This window comes from Triturus cristatus, chromosome 3_1 (assembly GCF_964204655.1).
Source record: "Triturus cristatus chromosome 3_1, aTriCri1.1, whole genome shotgun sequence".
Taxonomy (NCBI): Eukaryota; Metazoa; Chordata; class Amphibia; order Caudata; family Salamandridae; genus Triturus; species Triturus cristatus.
In genome coordinates, this window is record NC_140583.1 from 602,415,674 (window position 1) to 602,443,312 (window position 27,639).

The 27,639-nt window shown below is 45.6% G+C and overlaps 1 protein-coding gene across 3 annotated transcripts in view; it reads right to left on the reverse strand.

Annotated features, from left to right (window-relative positions):
• Window positions 1–27,639, reverse strand: part of IGF1R (insulin like growth factor 1 receptor) — a 900,683-nt gene that overhangs the window by 73,771 nt on the left and 799,273 nt on the right. For all 3 annotated transcript variants that reach the window (XM_085644514.1, XM_085644512.1, XM_085644513.1), the window contains exons 13-14: window positions 22,883–23,025; window positions 12,128–12,287 (exon numbers count right to left, since the gene is read on the reverse strand). In XM_085644514.1, coding sequence (XP_085500640.1) covers window positions 12,128–12,287; window positions 22,883–23,025 — 303 coding nt within the window. The remainder of the gene's footprint in view (window positions 1–12,127; window positions 12,288–22,882; window positions 23,026–27,639) is intronic.

A 27,639-nucleotide genomic window follows, 5' to 3' on the forward strand; every position in this document is an offset into this window, starting at 1 on the left:
AGGGGGTGAAGTGAGACTTCTTCAGATTTATGGAAAGGCCCAGCGACTGAAACAGAGACTGGCATATTAGAGTGTGTCTGGTTGCGACTGTGAACGACTGCGCCTTTATAAGGCAGCCGTCGAGATAGGGAAATATTTGGCCACCAGCTTGACGAAGGTGTGCTGTCACCGGTGCCAAGACCTTGGTGAACACTCGTGGCGCAGAGCGGAGGCCAAAGGGAAGGACCTTAAATTGGAAGTCTCTGCCAGCCACTCTGAAGCGCAGGAATTTCCTAAGTCTGGGTAGGATAGGGACATGAAAATAGGCACCTTGAAGGTCCAGTGTTGTCATGTAATCCCCTTGAGACAGTAATTCAAGCACTTCTTGGAGAGACAACATCCGGAAAGTTTTTTTATTGAGGAATTTGTTGAGGGAACGAAGGTCCAAAATGGGGCGCCACTCCCCAATTTTTTCTTTATGAGGAAGAATCTTGAATAGAAGCCTGCACCCCTTTGTAGATTTGGTACCACTTCGATCGCTCCTTTCTTTAACATGACTGTTGTATCCTGCTCTTCCTCCGTCCTTGTCCTTTCTTAGTGTCTTGTACTCTGCTGCTCAGCCAGTCTCTGTGAGGTCATCCACTGATCTATTTGTGTATGTTTAAGTGTTCGGTCAGTTATTCCTGAGGCTGAGCAGCAGAGTGGCTGCTCCCGGTGGGGCCTTTACTTTAACCTTTGCTGGAACCTGGATTACTACCCTATCTATATGCTGTACCCGATTAGTTATTACCAAGAATAAACATACATCCTGACACAGCAATTAAGGAGTCATCTTTCATTTATTGGATGTTACAATGACCTTGATTTGGTATAAAAGTTTCTTCAGATGGGCAGGAGGAGGACCACTGGGAGGAGAATTTGGGGGAAATTTCACAAATTGTAGAGTGTTTCCTCAGGACACTATGTCCAAAACCCATCGATCTGTAGTTATGGCAGAGATTTGTCCTCCAACTTTTGTCGGGTTGATGGGTAGAGTGGTTGGCAGGTGGCAACTGTCACTGCTTTTTTGAGGAATCTCTGCCTCTACAGGATTATTTCCCTCTGTACTGCTTATAAGAGGCAGCCGGCGGTTGACAAAAAGACTGCTGTTGCTGGGGGGAGGAGTAATGCTGTTGACCCTGATAGGGTTGGTACTGCCGGTATTGATTGTAGCCTCCTCAAAAAGAATAGGAGGAACCACAACCCTTTGCACCATGAAAGGCTGCTTCTTAAATTGTAGAGTGCCAAGAGCACGTGCGGTGTCAGTATCTTTTTTTAGTTGCCTGGAGGGCGTCATCAATGTGCTGGCCAAAAAGTGATTTGCCGTCATAAGGTATGTCAATAATCTTTGTTTGTACTTCCTGCCGAAAAAAAGTAGCCTTTAACCAGCCCGACGTCAGAGGACTGCCGCCCCTGCCAGTTGGCAAAAGCCAGTGGAAGAGAAGTCGACTGCACAATCAATGGTCTCGGCAGAGATCCGTTCTCCCTCTTGGAGAATCTTTAAAGCTTCTGCTTTAGAGGCTCCAGGCAACATGTTGATAAAGGGGGAAATGTCCGCCCACATTTGCCTGTCATAGCGGCCTAGGATAGCAAGAGAATTAGCCGCCCGGACAGTAGTTGCAGCCATGGTGGAAAACTTCTTCCCAATGGAATCAAGGCATCTGCCCTCTCGATCAGGAGGAGCCGACAATTGAGACTAGGGAATCCTGGCACAACGTTGTGCCGCCTGAGAAATAACCGAGTCCGGCTTCAGATGACTAATGAGACAGGTTGGTGAATTGTCCGGGGCCTTGTATTTCTTATCCAGGCATGGGCAGGACTGCAGGAATGGAGGGAGGGGTCTTCATGACCTTCAAACCCTCCTGCCAGATGAAGTCGATTATCGGTATAGCCCGTACCTGTTTCTGGGGCTGATCTTTGAAATCATATAGGAAGGAATATGCTACTTACCAGTATGCATCTGTTCTTGGCATGTAGAGCTGCAGATCCACACACTAGGATAGTAGATCGCCATCTGGTGTTGGGCTCGGATGCTTGCAGGTTGTTGTTGTCTTTGGAAGAAGTCTTCGTGGTCACAAGATAGGTGACTCCTCCCTTGGACAACAGTGCGCATGGGCATCAACTCCATCGTTAGATTGTTTTTCGCCATGATGGGAAATGATGGAGTTTGTAGAAGAGAGAGAGATGTCCATGTGTGATGTCTAAGTAAGACAATGCTGGAACAGATACAGGTCCCGGGGAGGTGGGTGGGCGTGTGTGGATCTGCAGCTCTACATGCTAAGAGCAGATGCATACTGGTAAGTAGCATATTCCGTTCGAGGCATATGAGCTGCAGATCACACACTAGGATAGACTATATAGCAGTATCTCCCCTAGAGGTGGTCACCTGTATCAGTTGCAGCAGTTTGAAATAAAGGTTTAAGGACAACTTGGCCCACAGAAGCTTGTTGCTCTGCTTACACGTCAACACAATAGTGTTTAGTGAAGGTGTGTGTTGTAGACCATGTGGCTGCCTTACAAATGTCTTCTAAGGGAATGTTTCCTAAGAATGCCATGGAAGCCCCTATTTTGCATGTGGAATGCGCTCTAGGGGGAACTGTTAGTGTGCGTTTAGCTTTGTGGTAGCATATTTGGATACATTTAACTATCCACCTAGCTATCCCAGATTTGTAAATGGGGTTGCCCTTATGTGGTGGAGAGAAAGCTACAAACAATTGTTTTGTTTTGCGGAATGATTTGGTTCTGTTAATGTAGAAAGAAGGGCTTTTTTAACATCTAAGGTATGAAGAGCTCTGCCAGCTCCTGAGTCTGGGTTTGGGAAGAACACTGGTAACTCTACTGATTGGTTAAGATGAAAAGGAGATATGACTTTTGGAAGGAATTTCAGATTTGTCCTAAGAACCACTTTATTACGGTGTAATTGTAAGAATGGTTCTTGTATGGTTAAAGCCTGGATTTCACTTACTCTTCTGAGGGATGTGACAGCGATAAGGAAAGCTACTTTCCATGTGAGGAACTGTGGTTCGCATTTATGGAGAGGTTCAAATGGGGGTCCCATGAGCCTAGTAAGAACAATGTTTAGATTCCACACTGGAGAGGGTGGTAATCTGCGAGGAATAATCCTTTTAAGTCCTTCCATGAAGGCTTTGATCGCCGGGACTCTAAAGAGTGACAAGTGCTGTCGATTTTGTAAGTAGGCTGCTAATGCTGCTAGGTGGAGATGTATGGAGGAGTATGCCAAATTACATCTTTGCAAGTGTAGTAAGTAGCAAATGATGTTCTGGATGGATGCATCCAGTGGGTGTATATCATTGTTAGTGCAGTAAATGACAAATCTTTTCCATTTTGCAGCGTAGCAAGCTCTAGTGGTAGGTCTTCTGGCTTCTTTTATAATGTTCATGCAGTCTGGTGGCAGGTTGAGGTAACCGAACTCTAGGAATTCAGGAGCCAGATTGCCATATTCAGTTGACCTGGATCTGGGTGTCTGATCTCTCCATGGTTCTGGGTTATTAAGGATGGGGAGAGATGCAGTTTTTGGTGTGGAACTAGAGAGAGTTTCAGTAGTATTGTGAACCACGGCTGGCGTGCCCATGTGGGAGCTACTAGGATCAGTTTGAGAGACTGCTGCCTGAGCTTGCGTACCACTAATGGAATGAGTGGGAGAGGCGGAAAAGCGTACGCAAATCTGCCTGACCAGTTCATCCATATCGTATTGCCCTTTGACTCCGGGTGGGGAAACCTGGCGGCGAAGGTTGGGCAGTTTGCGTTTTCGTGTGTGGCGAACAGATCTATGTCTGGTTGTCCCCATTGTTTGAAAAAGGGCAGTATGACTTGGGGAAGTAGTTCCCATTCGTGGATCTGTTGTGTTTGTCGACTTAACAGATCGGCAATTTGATTGTGAACCCCTGGAAGGTGTTCTGCAAGTAGGTATATGTTCTGAGGAATGGCCCATCTCCAAATGTTCTGTGCGAGCTGGGACAGCTGCATAAAATGTGTGCCTCCTTGTTTTTGTATGTAATACATGGCTGTCAGGTTGTCCGTCCGAATGAGGACAGTTTTGTTCTGGACATGTAGTTGGAATGATTTTAGTGCTAGGAATACTGCTAGCAGTTCCAGGTAATTGATATGGAGAACTTTCTGTTGAGTGGTCCATTTGCCCTGAGTGGTGTGTCCGAGGAGATGAGCTCCCCATCCTGTGAGTGATGCGTCTGTTGTCAGCACTATCTGTGGAAGAGGCTCTAGGAACGGCCGCCCTTTGGACAAGTTTGTTATGTTCCACCATTTTAGAGAGCAATGTGTGCGGCTGTCCACCAACACCAGATCTGTGAGTTGTCCGTGAGCCTGGTTCCACTGACGTGCTAGACATTCTTGCAAGTGACGCATTTGAAGTCTTGCATAAGGCACAATGAAGATGCATGACACCATCATGCCTATGAGTTGCATGAACACTCTTGCTGGAAGAGAGTGTTGGATTTGAAATTTTGTGATAAGAGCCTGTATATTGGCTATCCTGGCTGGGCTGGGATATGCTAGGGCTGTGGAGGGGTTTATGGTGGCTCCTAGATACTGGTGTATATGAGAGGGTTGGAGATGAGACTTGGGATAGTTGATTGTGAACCCCAAGTTGTGTAAGAATTGGATGGTTTGGGGAGTGTGTAGAACACATTTGTTGAACGACTTGGCTTTTATTAGCCAGTAGTCTAGATACCGGAAAACATGAATTTGTTGTCTTCTGAGATGTGCTGCTACTACTGCCAGACATTTTGTTAATACTCTGGGCGCGGTGGTTACCCCGAATGGAAGGACTGTGAACTGGTAGTGTTGTCTGTCCCCCACAAACCTTACATACTTCCTGTGAGCAGGATGGATGGGAATGTGGAAGTAGGCGTCCTTCAGATCTAGTGTGGCAAGGAAATCGCCTTGTTGCAGCAGTGGGAGCACTTGTTGAAGAGTGATCATATGGAAATGATCTGAGTGTAAATACAGATTTAGGGGTCTGAGGTCGAGTATTGGTCTTAGAGTCCCGTCCTTTTTGGGGATTAGGAAGTAGAGTGAGTATACCCCTGTCCCTTGATGTTCTAAGGGAACTGGTTCTATTGTGTGTTTTTGGAGCAATGAGAGAACCTCTTGTTTGAGGAGTGTAAGATGGTATGGTGACATTTAACGCTGTTTGGGTGGTATATGTGGGGGGGGGGGGGGGGGATAGTTGTGAGTTCCAGGCAGTACCCATACTGGATAATTTGTCTTACCCACTTGTCTGTTGTGATGGAGTTCCAGACAGGTAGGAACTGTGTTAAGTCTTCCCCCGACTGGAGTGGAATGGTCTGGGGGGAGCGGAGGAAAGTCACTGTTTTGTGGCAGGGGAGGTGCGAGTGTTATTACCTCGACCTCGTCCCTTGTTGTTTTCTCCTCTGTCTCCGCCTCTAAAATATCCTCTACTGGGGGATGTTTGTGTAGTGGCTTTGAATGTAGATGAGGTTTCTGTGCCCATATTTTTGGAGGCTCCTCTGTAGAAGGAGCGCCGAAAGGAGCCACGTGGTTGTGGAGACTGTAATGCTCCCATGGACTTAGCAGTCTCGGTGTCTTTTTTCATTTTTTTAAGGGCAGTGTTTACTGCCGGTCCAAATAGCTGTTCCTGGTTGAATGTGTAGTTTGTACCTCTGGCTTAAAGCATGAAATGCGTAGCCAGGCATGTCGTCTAAGAAGCACACTGGTGTTAATTGCTCTAGAGGCGGTGTGTCTGCGGCGTCAAGCGCACATTTAATTGAAGCATTTGAAATAAGCTTTCCCTCCTGGATAAGGTCATTTGCCTGGGTTTTATACTGTTCAGGCAGATGTTGTAAGAGATTCTCTAACGGGTCGTAGAGTGCCCTGTCATATCGTGCTAGTAGGGCTTGGGTGTTGGCAATACGCCAATGATTAGCGGCTTGTGCTGCTACTTTTTTGCCAGAGGCCTCTAGCAGTTTGGATTCTTTGTCGGGGAGTGGTGTATCTCCTGTGGTTTGGGAGTTGGCGCGTTTCCTAGCATTGGAAACGACCAAAGAATCCAAAGGGAGCTGTCCTTTGATGTAATTAGGATCTTCAGTGGCAGGCCTATATTTCTTTTCTATTCTAGGATTAAGAACCCTAGCACGGACGGGGTCTTTAAATACCTCGGGGACGTGCTTAATGACTTCTTTGATCATAGGCAGGATTTGTACTGACTTTTGAGATTGTTCAAAAGTATCTAAGAGGAAGTCTTCCTCTGGTGCGTCGGAGTGCATTGTGACGCCGTGGTAAAGTGCCGCTCTATTTAACAATTGGCCAAACTCTAGGTGATCATCTGGAGGAGATGGTTTGGAGGGATATGGCTGTGGTTCTGGCATGTCTGTTGGGAGAGGGAATGCCCAACCATCAAGTGGTGAGGTATCTCGATCCGTGAACGGGTCATTAGGATCACCCCCACCCCCTAGGTCATCATCATCATCATCATCTGGAGGTGGTGTATGTGATGGAGAAGGTATAGGTAAGGGTGGTTTAGGCAGAGGAGGTGGGTTAGAAGGCAGTATAGGAGAGGAAGGGGGCATTGGCGATGTTGCAGAGTCCTTCCCGTGTACTGGAACTGGGGCAGGTGGTGTGTCCAGTTTCCGTTTTTTTACATGGCACAGCCGTGACATGTCCAGTCTTTGGGTTAATATAAATCTTTTTCTGCCTTGGATTGATGGGATCTGGGTGAAAAAGTTCTTGTTCTTCGGGAACAGTTTTTGGTGCCGATTTTTTCGGTTCCGAGTGAGGTTTTGGCTGATCCGTGTAGGTTTTGGCTTTAGGAGGTGTATCAGAGTCCTTAGCCGTTTGTTTCGGTGCAGATGATGGTTTCGGAGCCGAAGCTGGATCTTTAGGCTTGGGAACCTTCGGTGCCGGTTTATCTATTGGCCTTGGTGTTTTCGGGGCCGAAGGCGTCGAAGCCGATTTTGGTGCTGAGTGGTCTTTTGGCTTCGGTGCCGAAGGTGTCGGTGGGACAATGACATGCGGTTTGCTTGGTTCCGAGCTACTGGAAGGCATGTGTTTCTTCGAAGCCGAGTCCGGAGGCGGGGCTTCTGAAGGATGTTTTCAGTTTCGACTGGGGCCAACAGGCGAAGTCTTGACCAATGCCTTTGGTTTTGGAGGGGTTGGGGTTGGGGCAGGGGCAGTAGTACTCACACGTTGCCCAGGAGTGATGGGGTCGTCTGAGTCCTCTGCTTCGGAGACTATTTGGAGATCCTCGGAATCTTCTTCTGGGACATCGGGGCCTTCATCAAAGATGTCCTCTGGTTCCGGAGCTGGTCTCTGTGCCATGATGCGTCTTCGAGCCCTTCGATCTCGAATGGTCTTTTTGGATCGAAAGGATGCGCAGGCTGGACAGCTGGACTCGTCGCGTTCAGGTGATAGGCACAGGTTGCAGACTTTGTGATGGTCACTGTGTGGACATTTTGCTCCACACTGGGGGCATTTTTTGAAAGGCGTCCTTTCCATGAGCCGTAGGCCTTACGACGTGGATAGGCCCAGCGGCCCGCGTCGACATCTGGAATTGAGCCGATGAAATTGATGTTGAAGATGAAGGTGCTTCAATGGTTTTTGTGGAAATTTTACGCTTCGAGAAGCTTGGAATTGGGATTTCCAACCGGAGCGGAAAAGTTGCATCCAAACCCAATGGCGGAAAAAAACAATCCAACGATGGAGTTGATGCCCAGGCGCACTGTCGTCCAAGGGAGGAGTCACCTATCTCATGACCACGAAGACTTCTTCCAAAGACAACAACAACCTGCAAGCATCCGAGCCCAACACCAGATGGCGATCTACTATTCTAGTGTGTGATCTGCAGCTCATATACCTCGAACACAGTCTTCGTCCTTGGTGACCACAGGGAGATGGAATTTTTTGGCCGCTCTGTCCATGAGAACATGAAATCCACCTATATCAACTGATGGAGTCAACAGGAGTTGGAGTGGTAGGCGACAGAGTCTGGATCTGATAATTGTCCCACTCGATAAGTAGGGATCTATCATCTAACTCCTCTTCTTCTCTGTCTTCGTCTGTGGTACGTGTGTCCTCTAGGTTGTAAGATCTTGATGCCACCAGAGAAACTGGAGGGGGCGGCCCAATGATCGATGAAGGCGGAGGAATAGGCGCCTGAGGAACCGATTAGGCCGGCTCCGAGGGAGGAAAACGGTGGTAGTAGTCATCAAGCATATTTTGCAAATTGGAAAAGGATGACATGGGCATTTGAGCAGTTGGGTTTTCAAGTAGTGGTTGAATATTAGGCTCTGAGTAATAATCATATTCTTGGTCACCTCTATATACTGGCACTTGATGAGAAGCTCCGAAGGACTACGAGCAGCTCGAAACCGGTCATCCTCCTCTGAATCCTCCTCATCAACTCCATAATCAAACAGTTCTGCTGGAAGATTAGGAGATGCTTGAACTGGTAATAAAAGGTCCATGGAAGACTGTCTACGCTGAAGCAGGGGAACATTTTTCAGTTCTGATGGTGGCAAAAGAGCTGCTGAATGCTTCAAAGGGACTAGAGGCATCAAACCTGGAGGTGGAACCAAAGATTCCGCCGATTAAGCTGCAGCCGTCCACGAGATACGTAGTTGAAGCTCTTTATGCAAAGGTTTCAGTGCCGTCGACGAGGAATCCGTCGACGAGGCAGTCGACGACGTGGCATGTTTCTTATTTTTCGTCGACACCGGAGAGAGGGAGGCGGTAGATAAATGAGGCCTCACCGTCACCAACACAAGCGTCGACGGAGAAGACGCCGATGACATCAGCATTGTATGTTGAGGAGAAGGGAAGGTGGAAGTTGTCGTCGTAGTTGTGACGACGTAAGACTTCGTCAACGGAAAAATCGACGACGAGCTGGTCGACGAGATACCAAATTTCTGAGGCAAAAGTACCTCAGGAAGAGATTTAGATGCTTGAGACTTAGATCTCGGAGGCATAGAGGGTAGAGACTGGCCCTTAGGAAGAGCAGGAGCCCCTTTTGAGGAGGAAGGCTGGTCTTCATGCTTAGGAGTGTGGTGTTTCTTCAGCACCTTAGCCTTAGGAGATGCCATCTCTGACTCACAAGCCCTTTTCTTAGAGGCAACAGTCTTGAGAGAGGAATCACTCAAAACATCGGACAGGGGGTTATCCTTTGTCTTCAGCTTCTGTAGCCACAGAAGAAGACGTCCCTCTGTCTCTTAAGGTCTTTTGAGGAAATATTTTACAATCTCTCACCTGATGGTCAGGGTGGAGGCAGTAGATACACTTTTTGAGTGGGTCGTCCGAATGAAGCCGAAGTTTCCCACAAGACTCACAGTGTCTGAAGAGTGATCTCTTTGTAGTAGACATTGTAGTGAAGATATTCTGAAGAGTTCCTGAATAAAAAGTTGAAGTACTGAGCAGAGCTCAGGGAGACTCCTTTCACACGACGTGCGGTAGAAATTCTGAGAGCCTGAGCCTCTGGGGAGAAGGTTCCAGAGGGTGCTGTCGCCTGATTAGCTGGAGTTTGGACTTTATCTAATGACTTGGACAAGTTATTAAAGTGACAGGTTTTTTCCTATTAACCTCTATTTTACAATACTTCTTATTGCTCTTTTAGCTATGCTATTGCTATATTGCTATTCTATGTACCGTGGGACTACCACTTCGACGACAGGGAATGATTCAAGCATGTGAATCTATGAAAGATACCCTAACACTGGAGAACTGCTATTTTTCTACATTAATTTTGACCTATCAGCGGGGACAAATACAGATTGAGACTGAGAAGTCCATGGGTACTCTACATATCATCCTTATTGTTAGCCTTATTGTTATTCCCCACAGATGAGTGAAGTCAACACATGGGGTAATGATAATTTAGGCAAAAGAAGAATTTTGAATAGGGAAATACTATTCTTCTAGGAATTCATTTTAGTACAGTTTCTTTAATGTGGTGTTCAAGTCTAGGGTAAATGAATATTTGTAAAATACAGAGTATTGAGAGCTTCGGAATCTTTAAAAAAATATCCCGTACTTCAAAGGAAACCATCTTCATAGCAGTTATTTTATGGTAAGTGGCTGTTCAGAATTATCTAAATAAATACATTTATCTCCACAAGTGCTACAATTAGTAATAACAGGGATCAGTTGTAGTAAATACTGTCCACGGGAAAATGGTTACTGAACGTTATGTGTCAGAAGAAATAATGCTGTTAAATACTAACCGAAGACAAAATGTCAGACAATGTTGCTGTACCACAAATACATGTCATAAAATGTGATGCTATTATATACTTGGTGATGTCAGCATGTGCCACTTTAATTCTAAACTATTTCTTAGTGTTTCACAAATAGACATGGGTAAACTAATATGCTACTTAAGCATTTCATGGTGCTAATAGTAATACTGCTAATAATAAATCAGGCTCTCGTACCTGTATTATGTGAAATTTCACATGGGTGCCATAGCTATGTGTTTTTCAGCTAAGAAAAGGTAGACTGAAGATCCCCTAGATGAGACTTTACTACGTAAAAATGCAAAGGTAGAGCATCCGAATAAACTGCTATATTTACTTTCTACATTTTAATTAGTAAAACATATTATAAAGTGCTGGAGGGTAGGCAGCTAAAACACAATGTTCAGATGAAAGTGTGAAGTAGAAAGCAACTTACTCCTTCCAGTGCAAAGCGTCAAAGGGCAACTGTAGCCAATGAAACACCATTGAACCACAATAGAAACAGAGCTGCTGGGAATCTCTGAGCAGATTCTATGAATTAAAATTAGACTAACTTGCGCATTGATCACAAAAATGCATTTAGGCAGTTCTTATGCATATGGGTTAAATCCCTCAAACAAGGGCCACAAAGTTTTGTACTCTTCACATAAAGTTTTGATGTAGATAGGTGAAGGTAAGGAATGTAGGGCTGCAGCAAACCTTCGGTAAAATTGATCTTTATGTGTTGTATGTAGGGTTTCCTTAACCCAAGGTCTCTGGACAAGAAAATATGTACCTTGGAAAAGCTTTCTATTGCAAGAAAATCACAAATACTATTGAGACAATCTGGCAGTGGCCATAATCACATTGCAAATGGCTGACGATAAAGTTAAACTAAGACATAGCATATTGCTTTGAAGCTCACTTAAGCTGAGATACTTTATTTTCATGATAAATTGTAGTAAACTTTATTTTCCAAGTATACAAGCCTTTAACTGTTGGTTTGAAGTTCTGCACAGAACTCCATCCATCATACTTATTGTGTATTGATTACAAATTGCTCCTTACATTCATGTTTTGTTTGCTGTATCTTGAAGTGTATAATAAAATGGGTCAGTAACGGGGAATCAGCTTTGTGAATGAACTTATGCACTGGGTTCTCTCTAAAGCAAAATGCAGCATAGGAAAAAACTTCTAAATACAATACCATAGCATTGTGAAGCAATGCAGAGGAAAGAGACAAAAAGCTCAACATCGCTGTTCCATTTCAGATAATGGAGGCAAGCAAGCTGAGAAATCAAATTACTGCCAATGCAAATGGTGATGAGGCTACAGCGCAAGATAAGTTATTGCAAAAAACTGCTAATTTAAGACATGCTATATTTAAAAGTGAGATGCAATGGCTTGCTTATTCTCGTTTTCACTACACTCTACATGACACAGAAGAAACAGCAAAGAGCAAGAGATTGTAGCTCCACTGCAGTATTCCTACTTTCTAGTAAAGACACATATTTGAAAAAACCTACATATTTGTAGGTGAATTGCAAAGAAAGAAATGTATTCTTTCAACCAGGAGCGCTTCTAGGCACTCTCAAACATATGGCCTTCACCCATCTCCCTATGGCCCCTTCCCTTTCCTGTATTTTGTTCCTTTGGAATACTGCAGATGAATCTGCATATCACGCTAGGGAGCGTTTGTATCTCTCTATGAGTATAAAGTGTCAGATAAGAAGTTGCTATAGGTGTTCATATCACAGCTACGTAAAAGTAGTAAACAAATAACAGAGTATTCACATGCTACAGTTGTCTCAAGATCTGGTGGTAAGAACAAATTGCACGTCAATGTTCTATTCGGCAAAGAACAATATCAGTTTGGTAGCAGCAGAAAAATAATCTTGCCCTGTACTTACGTTTTGCCTGGACATAGAAGAAAATCGGCTCTGTCAATGCTCCAGTCCCTGACAAAGAAATTGCTTGGACTTGTGAGGAGTAGTTTCCAGGATTCAGACGGATGAGTTTGGCCCCTCCAACTTCGCGGTAAGCCTGACGCGAAACACACTCTCTCTGCATCTAGAGAGAACATAGAAAGGTAAAGAATATGTTAATTATCTAAGCAATGCTCAGAACCAGTCTTGGCACGGTTTGCCTCAGAAAACACAGAAGAACGTGAAATATTCGACAATGCCGATTTTGGTTTGGTATCTATTTTTGTGTAAAAAACCAACCTTGCTGTAAAGGTCGTGCTGCAAATTAGGTAAATGACATTAATAATTTGTATGTATGAGATGTATGGAACAGGACTGTTCTTTGGAATCAAGATAATTGTGCACTGTATATCCCACCCAGTGTTGATGCTTTTGCAATAAATGTACTCAAAGTTGTCTAAAGGCCGCTGTCTTGCTGCTTGAGAAAGATCTTCTCCTTGTGTTTGCTATGTTTGTCCTAAGTTGGCAGGGTATGCCCAGACGTGGGTCCTTCCCTCACTTTGCCACTGGATGCAAGCTAGCCTGGCTGATGAGGGGTGTTAACCTGAGACCAGTCCCAGGATGCTTGTTCTGGTCAATGGAAGACCTGGCATGGAAGTTCGGGCTGGACTGTTCCCATGAGGAACAGGGTCAAGACTGATTTGCATATGGCTGGGTCTGAACTGGGGTGACCAGGTGAGCTAAAGAGCAATGATGGATTCAACCCAGATCTGTGACTGACTGGGGGTGAGTGTCTGAAAAGTTTCAGCGCTCCGTCTATCATTCCATGTGTTTGTTGTGTTTGAGTAAGATGCTGGTACAGTGAACTGCTGAAGGTTCTAAACCAGTGGTTCTTAACCTTTTGACTTCCGTGGATCACAACTGAATCATTACTGGAATTCGGATACCACCACTTAGTCATTATTGGTAGCCAGGGACCCCCCCGCCTAAGTACTTCTAGGAGTTGAACCTCAAAACAAAGCAAACAAGCAATGGCATAGCCAATAGGTCTCACCTTTGGGACATTATAAGTGTTTAGCCATGCAACAGTTGATGTTGCACCAAGGATATTGTGCTGCATAATTAAATACTTATAAGGTCCCCAAGGCGAGACCTATTGGCTATGCCAATGCGTGTTTATTATGTTCTTGTCCACGGTCGGGCTGACCTATAGGGCAATCAGGCAGTGCCCAACAGCCTTTCTGACAGGTCAATATGTGGTCTGCTTTTTTGGGCTGTTTGTGATCCTGTTTCATGGTCTGCTTAGCCTGCTTTTACTGTTGATTTCCCTAATTTTAAAACACAGATTGCCTGTAGCAAGCGCAATTTCATGCAGTCTTCCGTTCCATAACGAATAGTTTCTTACCTGTCGGTGTAGTTTTGCAGCTTGAAGATCTTTCTGGATTCACTATGCTGTGCATTATTCCGCGATCTGGAGGTTGGGTCCGGATTCGTAGTCTTTCTTTTTTTTTGTAGCCCAGGTGGGCGTCGACGTCCCACCATTTGGTGTACCTCTCGTGACGTCGGCGTGCTTCCTGCGGAAGTCCCACCTTTGGGGCGCCATCTTCGGGGTTTTTTTTCCCTTCCTTTCTCTCTTTTTTATTTTTTTAACCCTAGGCGTTAAGTATCTTCCTTATATCTCCTCTCAGTTTTATCCTGTTATTTCAGTCTTTGTCCTTCCACCCTTTTTTCTCCTCCTAGTGAATCCAGAAAGATCTTTAAGCTGCAAAACTACACCAACAGGTAAGAAACTATTCGTTTTGCAGCGTGAATCTTTCTGGATTCACTATGCTGTGCATAGATTTTGTAGCGGTTTGTTATCTCTGTGGCGGCTGGGTGGAAGATGAGCGTTGTTCGTTGAATATATGTTGAAGCACCTTCTGTCCTACTTGTGCTTCCTTGTTCATCTGTATATCCACGCAGTAGTGCTTGGTGAACGTGTGCACCGAGGCCCATGTTGCCGCCAGGCATATGTCTTGAATGGGTTTATTTGCCAGAAAGGCAATTGTTGCTCCCTTCTTCCTTGTGGATTGGGCCCGTGGCCCCTCGGATAGTTCTTGTCCCACCTGTTTGTGGCAGAATTGTATTGTTAGCGCAATCCATCGTGCGATGGTGCTTTTTGTCACTGGTCTACCCAGGAAGCTTGTTACGAAGGACACAAAAAACTGTTTGGTTTTCCTGTGTTCTTTTGTCCTCTCGATGTAGTGCATCACCGCCCTTCTAGCGTCTAGAGTGTGCAGTGCCCTTTCTGTGCTTGTTGCTGGGTCCTGAAAGAAACCTGGTATTTGAATTGTTTGATTTAAATGGAATGCTGACACCACCTTTGGCATGAAGTGTGGGCCCGTTCTCATTACGACCCTGTCCTTGTGTATCTGGATGTAGGGCTCTTGCAGCGTTAGCGCTTGCAACTCGCTTACTCTGCGCAGTGAGGTTATTGCCACCAGAAAGGCTGTCTTCATTGTCAGCATTTGGAGGGAGGCCTTGTGCATGGGCTCAAAGGGCGCTTTCATAAGTTCCGTCAGGACTATGATGAGGTTCCATGCCGGAGGCGGCATCCTCTTTGGTGGCGCTATTCTTTTCGCCCCTTCCAGGAATATCTTTACTACCCATGACGTGAAGAAGCTTCCTCCTGTCTCACCTCGTGTATAAGCTACGATCGCCGCTAGGTGTACCCTCAGTGACGATGAGCAAAGTTTCGCCTTTAGAAGGTGTGTAGGTATCTAAGCACCGTTGATTGCTTTGTCATTTTTCCTTGCAGTTTATTTTTGCTGCACCACATTGTGAACCTTTTCCACTTTTCCCCATAACATTTCTGTGTTGTTGGTCTCCTTGCCTCCCGCAGCACCCGCATAGTGCTTGGAGGTAGTTTAAGGTGTGCGAACTCTATGTCTTCAGGAGCCAAGCTGCCAGTCCGAGGCGCTCTGGGTGTAGAACCTCTCCGTTCTGCATGGAGAGCAAGTCCTTTCTTTTTGCAAATTTGTGTGGAGGTCCCTGTGCCATTTCTACTATTTGTGAGTACCATGTCTGTCTCGCCCACTGTGGTGCCACCAGGATCATTGTCATGTTGCTGGTCTTGCACTTGTTGAGTACCCTGTGCATCAGTGGTATTGGTGGAAAAGCGTATGCCAATGTCCTTGACCAACTTATCCATAGGGCATTCCCCTGGGATTGTTTTTCTGGTTGTCTGGATGCGAAGTTTCGGCATTTTGCATTCAGGCGTGTTGCAAACAGGTCTATTGTCGGTGTACCCCACCTTTTGAATAGCCTTTGCGTTTCCTGTCCATTGAGCTCCCACTCGTGGGATGCCGAGGTCTGCCTGCTGAGCCAATCGGCTTCCACATTGTCTTTCCCTGGTAGGTGTATCGCCAGCAGGTCTATTTTGAGTGGGATGGCCCATCTCCAAATCTCTTGTGCCAGAGTTGAAAGGGGGAATGATTGTAGTTGATGTGTCTGACCGCATCTGCTGGAGTCCACAGACACCTCACTCTGAGCTTGTTCATGTGCGCCCCCCATCCTATCTGGGATGCGTCTGTGGTAATGGTCACAGTTGGGCTTGGTGGTGTCAAGGGCTTTCCTACAGTTATGTTCTCCCTGTTCCACCATGCTATCTCCTCTTGCACTGCGTGCGTAACAACCACTAGGTCCTCCCAACTTCCGTTCGCTTGTGACCATTGTTGTTGCAGCCATTCCTGGAACGGTCTCATGTGAAGCCGTACATTGGGGACTAGGTGAATGCATGACGCCATCATGCCCATGATCTTGCTCGCTGTTCTCACTGTCAGAGCTCACCCCTTCTGGTAGAGACGCATCTCCTTCAGCAGGGCTATCGTTCTCCTGTCGCTGGGCATGACTGTTTTGTCTAAGGTGTTGATCTGCGCTCCCAGGAAGATCTTCACCTGTTCTGGTTCCATTGATGACTTTCCCCAGTGTATCGAGAACCCAAGGCTTGTTAGTGTTCTTGTCACCCGCTCTACATGTTCCTCGCACTTGTCGCGAGTACTTGCTTTGATCAGCCAGTCGTCTAGGTAAGGATACACATGAATCCCTTCTCTCCTTAGGTACGCTGCTACTGCTGCAAGGCATTTCGTGAAAACCCTTGGTGCGGACTTTAGACCGAATGCCAGGGTTGTGAATTGGTAATGGTCCTGGTTGATGTTGAACCTTAACAGGTTCTTGTGGCGCCTGTTCATCGGGATGTGCAGGTAGGCATCTTTGAGATCCACGGTGGGCATGTAGTCTCCGCTTTGTATTTGAGGTAGCACTTCTTGTAGCGATGTCATTTTGAATTTTTGTGTCTGTATGAATTTGTTTAGGAATCGTAGATCCAGGATGGGTCTTAGTGTTTCGTCCACCTTTGGGACCAGGAAGTAGTTTGAGTACACTCCCTTGTTCCTTTCTCTGCATGGCACTGGTTCTATGGGCTCCTTTTGGAGTAGTTGCTGTGCCTCTTCCCCGAATTGAGCAAGCTCTTGACCAGAGCGTTGTCTTCTCTTTGGTTTCCTGTTTGGAGGCCTTTTCTCCAACTCTATGCAGTATCCGTGCTGTATGACGTTGAGTATCCATTTGTCTGTGGTTATTTTTTGCCATTGTTGAAGGAAAAGTCCCAGTCTTCCGCCTACCGGTGTCGTATGCTTGTAGGCGCTTGTTTCGTGTACCCCCCTCACTGTGTTCATTTAGCGCTTCACCCCTCGGGGTATACTGGGAGTGAGCGTATACTTGCTTGCAAAGTCACTTAGAAGAGGGTTGGTCTCCCCCTCTCTTCTTCTTTGGCCACGTCAGTTTCCCCTCCCGCGAAAGGACTGGCCTCGAGGTTGGTACTGCCAGTTCTGCTTCTGCTGTCCTTGTTGGCTGTGACTGTCACCCTGCTGTCCTTGCTGGAATGCTTGGTGTGACGTTCCCTGTTGGTTACATCCCCTTCCGTAGGATCTCGGAGCTGGGGTGCCTCTTCTCATCCCTCTGAACTGCAGGGCCCCCATGGACCTTGCCGTCTCATTATCCTTCTTCAGTTGGGAGAGCTTCTCGTCCACCGGTGCCCCGAACAGCGTTTCACCGTTGAGTGACAGTGAGGTCCATCCTTCTGCTCTCCTTATCAGGAGGTGGTCCCGAGGTCGCCGGCACATTGGCTCTTCTCCTGGCCGTGGAAGCAATGATGGAGTCGGCAGTGACTGATCCCTTGATGTAAGGAGGATCCTGCGAGGAGTGCTTGTACTTCTTTTCCGTTCTGGGCGTGATGGACCGGCATGTTGCTGGGTCCTTAAACGCCTCCTTCCCTTGGTTCATCACTCTTTGGAGCATGGGGAGGAACTGGCTCCTCGTCTGGATGGGGAGCAGAGTCGAGTAGGAAATCAGCTTTCGCCTTTTCCTCGTCTAATTTCACTCCAAAAGCCGCTGCAGCGCTCTTGACGACCATGTTGTATGCTCCGATGTTGTCTGGCGGCAAAGGCCTCGAAGGATAAGTCTCCACGGGCTCTTCGGGATTTTCGGTGTCGATGTCCTGCCATTCCAGCTCCTGAGTCGTCGACGGCGCCGAGCCGTAGAACGACTGCTAATCCTCTTCTTCATCTTCTCCCTCATAGTAGGGGCCTTCTTCCTCCTCTTCCGGATCCTTCGACAGCTCTTCAGCGTCGAATTCTTCCTGTTCCTCGATCTCGACGACCTCCGTCGGTGGGATCTTGAATTTCTTCATTTTTTCGTCGAACTCCTTCTTCCTCTGAAGGATGCTCTCCATCTCCGCCTCGAGCCATCTCTTTTTCTTCTCCATTTTGGAGACTTGTTCGGCGTCGACCGCAGGTCTCTTCGACGGAGCTTGCATCGACGCGGCCTTGTCTTTCGTCGCCGAGCGCCCCACCTCGTAGGCCTGCTTCGACGAACTCTGTCTTTCGGCGGACTTCGGCACCCGGGAGTCCTTCTCGAAGCATCCGCTCGGCCTTCTGTCCTTGGATCCACTCGCAGTCGTCGAGCTTTTCGGCGCCGGTGTTCCTTTTGAGGACTTTGACTCTGTTTTTCGAGAGTCACTTTCAGATTTTCGGGGCCCTTTCGGGGGTTTCGCACTCGACGTGCCTCTTACCTCGTCAGGCGTTTTCTTATCGGTCTCTGCGACCGTGAAGACATCAGGTCCCTCGGTGATGTTGTCCTCATCGTCGGTGGAGAGGCCCAGATCGTACAGCGACGGGGCCTTACCCTTGCCTTCCATGTTGAAATTGGCTCTCCTCTGTCTATCTCTCACCCGGAGAGTCTTCGGCGTGAATGCGGAACAGGCGTTGCAGTCCTTGCTCTCGTGGTCGATCGGCAGGCAAAGGTTGCACACCGGATGTTGGTCTTTCTGCGCGTACTTGTGGTGGCAGTTAGGGCAGAATTTAAATGGTGTCTTGTCCATTGCGCTCAGAGTCCCTGAATGCGCATTTTCCTATGGGCGTCGAAGAATTTCGAGGATCTCCTCCTTCTTCGCCGTCCCGGCTGTAATTCCTTCCTCTCTGTAGTCTTCTGTAAATTCTCCTTCGATGAAACTCGCGTATTTTCCTTCTTCCTTCGTTTAAAACTCTGGAGCTTCTCGATGACGATCCAGACCCAACGGCGGAAAAAAGAATCTAAAGATGGTGCCCCAAAGGTGGGACTTCTGCAGGAAGCACGCCGACATCACGAGAGGTACACCAAATGGTGGGACGTCGACGCCCACCTGGGCTACAAAAAAAAAAGGAAAGAAAGACTACGAATCCGGACCCAACCACCAGATCGCGGAATAATGCACAGCATAGTGAATCCAGAAAGATTCACGCTGCAAAACTTCTATAACACACGTGCTTCAAAACTGCCCCCATTTACAGACATGAGACACTTTTTTTGATTTCTAATTCACTAACGAGGTCAGCTTTTATTTTAGTTCCCGGGCCTGTTTTCTGTCCCAGTCCGACACGGCTCCTGCCTGTGCTTACACATTTCTGGGCCCCAATGTGTTTATACCTTTCTCTTAACCACAAACATTTTTCATTAATGCTTCCAAGTGCAGTATTTGGCACACATGCATCCAAACGTTCGTGTAGGGAGAGCCCCGAAACTCACACCAAGCCCCATTACAGCCCACTGAGTTGTCTGTGTTAGACTACGCAGTATTACTCAATCCAAGATTTTGGTAGTCGGCCTATAATATTCCGACCCACCTCTCCTCTCTTGAGACATCACTCGGTAACCTCCAGCTTATGCTTAAGACCTAAAATGGTGCCTTATCCACTGAGGAGCTCATTATCTGCTGACCAGTGACTTAATTACCTGAATTGAGGCCAAATCATCGAAATGCATTTTGCACATTACTGCATTTGCTCGTGGCCTTTGTACAAAGCTTTTCATTGCCTGTAAACACCACAAGATGGCAGTAGAGAGCCGCGTTGGTTGATATTCCCTGCTTCAGAACCTTGCTCTTTGAAGCTGGTATAGGTAATCTTGATTCTGGTGACTGGTTGATTCCTGCACGGGGTTGCCAGGAGTTGGTTACTTTACATTCCTTCAAAGGTCTTTCTAAGCTCAGTAGGAGAGCTTCGGATAGATCACAGTGCATCCATTTGTGTGTGCAGAGAGGACTTGTAAGCGTCCCATCAACTTGCAGGTGCTTGTGCCACACGAGACTACGGAAGCTAGCAGGGACTGGGCACGTTCCTTAGTGTTCACAAAATGCTGGGGACAGGTGGTGAGGGTTTATGCTGAATAATGGATTGGTGGGGGGGATTTGGGGCAGTATGTAGGGATCAGGGCTTCATCATCCAGGAGCTGACGGTCCTCGGGGCACGTCTCCAGAACAGGATACAACAAGCCTGGAGGTGGTGCGCGTGCGACCATGCTTGTGCCTGCCGCGGCGAAAGTGAAAGCACCGAGTTTGCCCATCTGTTTCCAATTAACGCGACCGCGAGACGCGGTGTGATAATTGAAAACATATGGCGCTCATGCTCGCTCCCGCAGACCGTAGGCCACAGAACAGAGAAGGCGGGACATGCGCCGCCCTTGGGCCAATTGCATGCTGACAGCACAGCACGTAAAGCCCAAGAGCAAGTGATAAATTCCAAGCACACGCACGAGCGTGTGTTTCGAATTTAAAAGCCCTTACTAAATGCCTCGCAGAGCAGTGCATGCGCGCTGGCTCAGGCGAGACCTAAAAAACAAGTATACACTATACAAATATTCAAATATTGAAAGAAATTGTTTAATTCACAAGCAAACAGAAAAAGTTTTAACATTTTCAATTTTGCTTCTTTGTTTGTATATACTTTGTTCATTTTAATAAACTTTGAACATATTTTATTTTATCAAACAGTTGCAGCACCTCCGAGAAGGCCTCGCGAACCCCACTGGTCTTTGGACCACAGGTTAAGAACCACTGTTCTAAACTGTATTTTCTGTTCTACACATGTTGGTGTCTACACAGGCAGCCACTAGACATTGTAACCATGTGTTTATGTTCAGAAGGGTCTTCAGCATTGAAGTGACACAAAGCAAGGCATTTGCCCTTCCTCACCTTGTAGCCTCTAGGAAACCTGCCCCAAGCTGCAAAATAATGACTGCTATTGTATACCTCCCACCTTAGAAAAACAGTTTTTCTTGTGAAAGGACGGGTGGAGTCCGGTGGGAGGGAGGGGGGGGGGGGGGGGGAGGGGCAGAGCCATGGTGAGGGTGCATGGCATTGTGGCAAGCACTGCCCTCCCCCTCCAAAAAAAGCAAAAGTGGCTGTCGCCAGTCTCCTGGCAGGGTGGCAAAAACCCCAAAGGACATCAGCTGTTTGGAGCTTTCATGCATGAGCTAGCAGACCACTCTATGCAGGAGTTTCCAGCTCACATAGTGTTCCACTGTGTTAAATCGACTCGCCAGAGAGTGACTATGTGAAGGGAGCAGACACCATGTCAGTTTGCAGGTCCATTACTTGCATCATCCGAATATGGTTTGCATTACGCAAATGCATACCCCTGTACTGGAACGAGATGCACTGTGGTACTATTAAATCTAGTGATATAAGCACATTGATTTCAAGTTTTTATTGACGGACTACTTACGTATATTGAATGAGTTCTTGGAAACCTCTCCTTGGCACAAAATAACCAAGCTGATAATATACTGATATAAAAAATACATTTGGCAGCTATTTTCAATGGTTACATATTTGGGACAAAATTGGTATAAATCAACAGCAAAAATAGATTATAGTGGTTTTGTTACTGAAATGTAAAGAAGCAAAGGAGAAGGGTAGGTTCTTTTTAAGAAACATTAATTTTAAAATAAACCTACCAAAAAGAGGAAAGGGTGGGAAAATAATGTGTGGAAAACAGACCAAAGCTTTTCACTGTTCATACAAAGTTTATAAATGAACACTAACACATGAAACGTGGCGTTGACAACTTACTATGGAGAGTTGGTAGAAATGATTCTTCAAACATGTATTTTAGAAACGAATCGCTTGGAAAAATGTGTTTAGGATGCTCTGTCAATATGGCGGTCATTGACGGGAATTTGAGGTCTAGTAATCGCTGCAGTAATTCAGCCGAAGTGCCATACCATTGTTTATTGGATTCCTATTTTTTTTTTAGACTGCATTTCAGTTCTATCACGCTCAACCTTGGATAACTTGGAAAAACAACTAGATAACTTGACTTCTTGATACAATTATTATTTGTAAAAATGGTAATTATTTTACAGCAGTGTCACCACCTTTCTTGCTCACAACCTAAAAATAAAAATGAACATATGTTTGGAGGCCCGCAATATATGAACATTTAAGCTAATATATGTGCGATTAAATGTATTTCATTTGTTTTCATTTCTGCTGCTAACCTTGCCTGGTGTCGTTTTGTGCATTGGTTTTTGTCTGTTTGACTTCTTTCTGGTAGTGATTAGAATTGTTGTCCTCTGCAGCAGAATTTGTGACAGCAAAAATGTCCGCTGTCAGGGAAGTCGTCAGCTGTTGATTGAGTATCCTGCCACCAATCAGTTCAGACATCTGATAGCAGCATAGAGGCACCACTACTTAATTTGTAAAAGAATGCATGCCAGTGCCAAAAACCCTGCTTGAAAGCTGCCCCTATATGGTTTTTATTGACTAAACACTTAATAAACATTAAGCTGACCCTGTACAGCCCCCAATGCTATGAAATGTCAATGCACTGAATACCAATCCACCTCATGTCTCTTGAGAAAGAAAAATATATTAAGTAAGTCTTTTGAGCAAACATTGACACTAATTTAGGTGCCACAGTGAATTGGCGGCACAGTGTACAAATGTGGCATAAAGGTCAGAAACCGCCATGGAAGATCACTACTCAGACAGACAGATGCCTGTCCCAGATTTCAGTCATGTTTCTTCTCCACCAGGACTGTTGGGTACCTGTTTTTTTTTTTTTTAACATTGAGTATTTTATAACAGCAGCCTTTTCCACATAATAGAATTAGTACAAATAAGAATCATCTGTAGGAGATAAACCCACTTAATACATTCAAGGTAACTCAGGACAAGATAATAAAGGAACACTGTTGGAAATGAATTTGCAAAGCTTCTGTCTGACATTGCTGTAGTCACAGAGGGTTAAGACTTGGACTCCTCTGGATTTTCAGGTCTGTGAGGTTAGGTCTAACAATACACTGTGCAGGTCCAGCCAGGCAGAATTAATAATGAACTGCACAGCACAAAGACTGATTGTGAACACTTGGGTTTTTAACAGCACTCACCTCTCCTTCTCCTTGTAGTTTGAATTCTACGTAATACATCAAGATAAGACCATTTGGGGATACAGGCTCATTCCACTTCATGATAACTGCATTATCTTCACCACCTTCCCATGTGACTGGTCCAGGAATATCATCAGCCCCCACTGTAAGGCAATGGAAAGATAGAACTTTAACAAACAACCCAAATACCAGACCTCTCACAATTATCTTTTTTCTTAGACTTCAAATTCTCAAGAAAGTCCAATGTTACTAAAATATTAAGAGATAATTCGAGCTATTGCACTGTGACTGAACATTCCAAGGGGCGATATGAAAGGAAAATATAATTGTGTATGCACCTGTTCGTGGCACGTAGTGCTGTAGATCTACATGCTTGGCATACTCCTGCAAGCTACAGCTGGGATCAGACTTGCGCAACTTGTTTTTCTTTGAAGATGTTTTTAGAGTCAAGAGGTATAGACTAGGCCTGGGTAGCGTAGTGATAAAAAATACTCCACCATGCTCGGTGGAGTTCTGCAGGTGGTGAAATGAGGTAAGTTACGCTGCTCACTTTCATTTCAATCCCCTGGAGTTTGTCCCGCTCTCCAAAAAAATTGCGTACGGCACCATGCACAGCACAAGAGGGCGCAGTTTCTTTCTGGCGCTCAAGTAGCTCTTCTACTCAAGCGGCAGCTTTTCAAAGAGAGCAGCAGGTTTCTCAACGTGAGCAGTAGCGACCTGACGTGACTGCCAGATTTGAGAAATCTCGCAGGGGGGTGGTCTAGGTTGGTTGGCGAGCCGCGAGAGAGTCAAAACTCCACTCAGCGTAGTTTTTCGTAACTCCGCTCTCTACACGGAGCAGGCAAAACTGAAAACTCTGCAAGAGGAGCTTACCGCCCAGGTATAGTATAGACATATGATTGAGAATGCGCATGAGAATTGGCTTCATTGTTATGATTATTTTTCTGCATAGTGGGTGAGAATGAATATAGGGCCTAAAGAAGCAGAAAAAAATTATGCAAAAAAGAGAGATAGGAAGGAAGAAAGAAGAAGGAAAGAAGAGAAGGAAGGAAAGTAAAGAAGAGAAGGAAAGAAAGAAAGTGAGAAAGGAAAAAAAGAGAAAGATAAGCGTGTGCAACAACCTGAGGTTTGCCGAGAGGAGGCTGAGTGTATGTGAATCTACAGCACTGCATGCCACAAACAGATTCTTACAGAAGAAGTAACATATTCTGTTCATGGCATGTGTAGCTGCAGATACTGTGCTACTAAGTATACTGTATCGTCAATGACAGGCAGTTCTTCTGACCCATGCTACTCTGGACGGTTCCCTAATTTTCATGGTTTCAAGAAGGACCTCCTAATTTTCTCAGAAGGCATTCACCAGGTTCTCAAAAAGAGATATGTTAATGGTTTGGTTAATCATACTTTTACTGGTTAAGCCAATGTGGCTAAAGAAGAAAAACAAATTCTTATTTTAAAAAACTCGTAACTAATCTCCTGCATGAAGGTACGTTACATGTTTTATTGCAATAATGCAACAAAATTAACAACTGGAAACTGTCTGTGAAAAAACCTGAAACTTCGAACAGGAGAAAAAGGAGTTATTTTTTCAATTTCGATGCTCGAAGGGAGCTGCTGTCTTTTCTCTAACGTGCCCATTGCCTACAAAACACCAGACAAAGGGTGGCAGCCTAGCTAGCATATGGCTGCCTTTATTTTCCCCTATGTGGGATGTTTCATTAATGCATTTACAATGCAGGATACACTTTCTACGTGAGACCAAAGTCACTTGAAAATGTGCAGTTTTAGGATGTTGCTCTTCTATTTTGTAAAATACTTGTTTATGCGCTACTCTGTCATCTTGTCGTGTGTTTATGGACACCAAGATGCACCTCTGTTGAGTCAAGGGATGAAAACTTAAGGGCAGCACAAAAATCAATGGAAGTGAATATCTATTTTTATATAGTGCTTTAGCTCACTGCTAAAGTCTTCTGGTAGTCGTGACTAAAAAAAACTGAGGCACTAATGTAAATGTATCTTCTCAGGATCGTACAATTTGGTCAAACGTGGCACCAGAATTATTACCGTTGTCAAAGCACAGACTCCAATTTAGTTGATACACAACATCTGCTGCTATGAAGAAGCCAGATTACTGATAGAGAAAATGTGTATTAAAATCAATACATTTTCTACACGCAGTAGTTTTCCACAGAACTGATAAATTGACACTTAACATTGGGATAAAGAGAGAAAATGAGAATGTGAAGGTCTGCAGGCTTGGACAACCTTCACCAGCCCTACTATGCTGAAGGCTCAGCAACATAAAGATTCCGAAAAATATTTTATCAATGTGGGTTACATCACACACTATCAATTCAATGGTCTCTAGGGACGTTCCTAATTCATACAGCAAAAAAGTGTTGCAATCCTGACCTCACTGCTGACCAAACTAAGAGGAAGATGTTTTGGGTGTGTCAGATTTAGATCATGGAGATAAGCAGGCGCGGTGCGTCCATTGGGGCGTGGGGGCGTAGCCCCCCCGCCCGCGCCGCGCCCGCAGCTGCAGCTCCCTCCTCTGTGACTGTCCGCAACCGCAGCTCCCGAGTCCTCCCTCTGTGAATGTCAGTCAGCATGACGTCGGACCGTGGGCGGTCCGGTGTCATGTTGACTGACATCATTGTCGGACGCCTTTGGGAAAGGCAGCACAAGTGCGCATGAGTGGGCATGGAGCTTAATTTTTTACTCCGTGCCCAGTCATGCGTACTTGTATTTTTGCTGCCTTGCGCATGCCCATTAGGAGCCCCTCGGTCTCCTAAATGGGCAGGCGGCGGGCGAGGAGTAGGCTGTGCCGTCAGCCAATCAGTGGCGCTGCTGCAGCGCCAGGATTGGCTGAGGGCCGGGTTGCGTCACGGGGACGTGGTGTTCTGGATCGTTTGAAGGGGCAGTTGCAGAGAGGCGCCAACGCGGGCCTGGACATGAAGAAAAGCGAGTAATGTAAGAATTGGCAGCACGAGCGGAGTGTGTTTAAGGAGCCCTCATAGGGAATGAATGATGGCCGAGAACCAGGGAGAGGACGGAGGCAGCCGACAGGTAAGTGAACTTTTTTTTAACCCCCTCCTTCCTCCCTCCCCGTCCCACTACCACCTCCTGACTAGGCAATGCACATTTTGCATTTAAACGGACAATGTATAAATACAAATGGACCAATAAACATCAGTAATTTTTAAAGTATACATATTGGCCCTTGATTTAGTCTTTTTGTTTTTGATCACCTTTAATATGTATATATGTCTTATGAACTACACATCAGAATCTCTAATCTCTGCCCTATGGCTCTCTTGATGTTTGATTTAGTTGTTACCTTTTTGTTTTTGTATCCTATTTAAAGCAAGTTGTGTCACTGTATGTCACACTCGATATTTGTGTGTGTGTGAGAGAGAAACAGTTTGTTTATAAAGTGTGGACAAATCTTCACAGGAGTAGATCATACATAGTGTGTGGATCGCTTTCTAAATTGCATTCATATGGCGCTCACTGGGGAGGTGTGCCTGAAAGAGAGTGTTTACTTTGTGTGTACTCGTCTTAGTTTTTGACTACTTTATAACTATATCTGCGTGTGCTCACCCGGGAGTCGGGGAGAGTTTTTTGACAGATACGTGTGGCTTCATGTGTTTCGCAACAGCCCCCCTTTCGTGCATTCATAAATGAATGCGTGTACAGTGACCGATACTATATGAATGAATGCCTTTTTGTCATACCCCGTCCGTAGAACAAGCCTAGAGGAGGGGCTAGAAGTGCGCAGATTTGCCCCACTGTTTTCGTACTTGCCCTGAAGTGTAAGTGGGCATTTAAATTCTGTCGCCGCACTTGTGACCACTAGTTCGGTGTCATTGCGTGCACTTTGAAATGCCTCGAGGCAGAAGCCTTGCTACGGTGTCTTGTTTACCTGGAGCCGTTGTCGTGTTTTGTCCTTTAAATGTCCGGTTCCTACGCTTTAATTGGCTACAACTCGAAGCAATTATAACGCTGGTTGGTTTCATGCAATGTTTGGAGAAGGACTGCAACGTCCTAAGAGGCGCTCACTTTTTTTTTATTTCTCGGCGTTGGCACCACGTTTGTGTGCTATTTTTATCACTTTATTATTCTATTTGGCTTCTTTGTGAGGCGAACAATACAAACATTATTCACTCATTGAACTGTATCGAGGAATGACTAATATTAAAGTAGGGCTTGCTAAATTCTAATTTTCATTGGCATTGTAAGGGCGGATTTGCTGTCTATGATTTAACCCTGTCCTCATCTCTCCCTCAAAATAGTGGTGAGAATTATAGGGCAAAACTGATGCTCAATCCGGAAATATAGTTGTTTTATTTTTTTCCAATCAGAGAGAGGAAGTTTTCCAAACAGGCCTAGCGCATGTGACATTTACTGACCAATAATGGAGAGGTCCTGGTGTTTACTGTAAACAAAATGGCTGCCAGGGGCAGTTTACAGCCAATGACATCCATGTTTGTATACAGAACCCAGCGGGAACTGCTACCACGCTGCTGGGAGCGTGGTGACACATCCTGCTCAGGAGAGCATTCACCAATAGAAACACGGGGCAGCCATTGATTGTCATTCTGAGAATGCTGCATTGCTTTCATAAACTTGATGGCTATTTTTAGAAATGTGGTATTTGGAATAAAAATGCATTTCCTCTTTTCCATTTCCATTTTCTTTGAATTTGTTAGATGTGATTAGCAGTACAGGTGCACTGTGATGCAGATACCTCATGC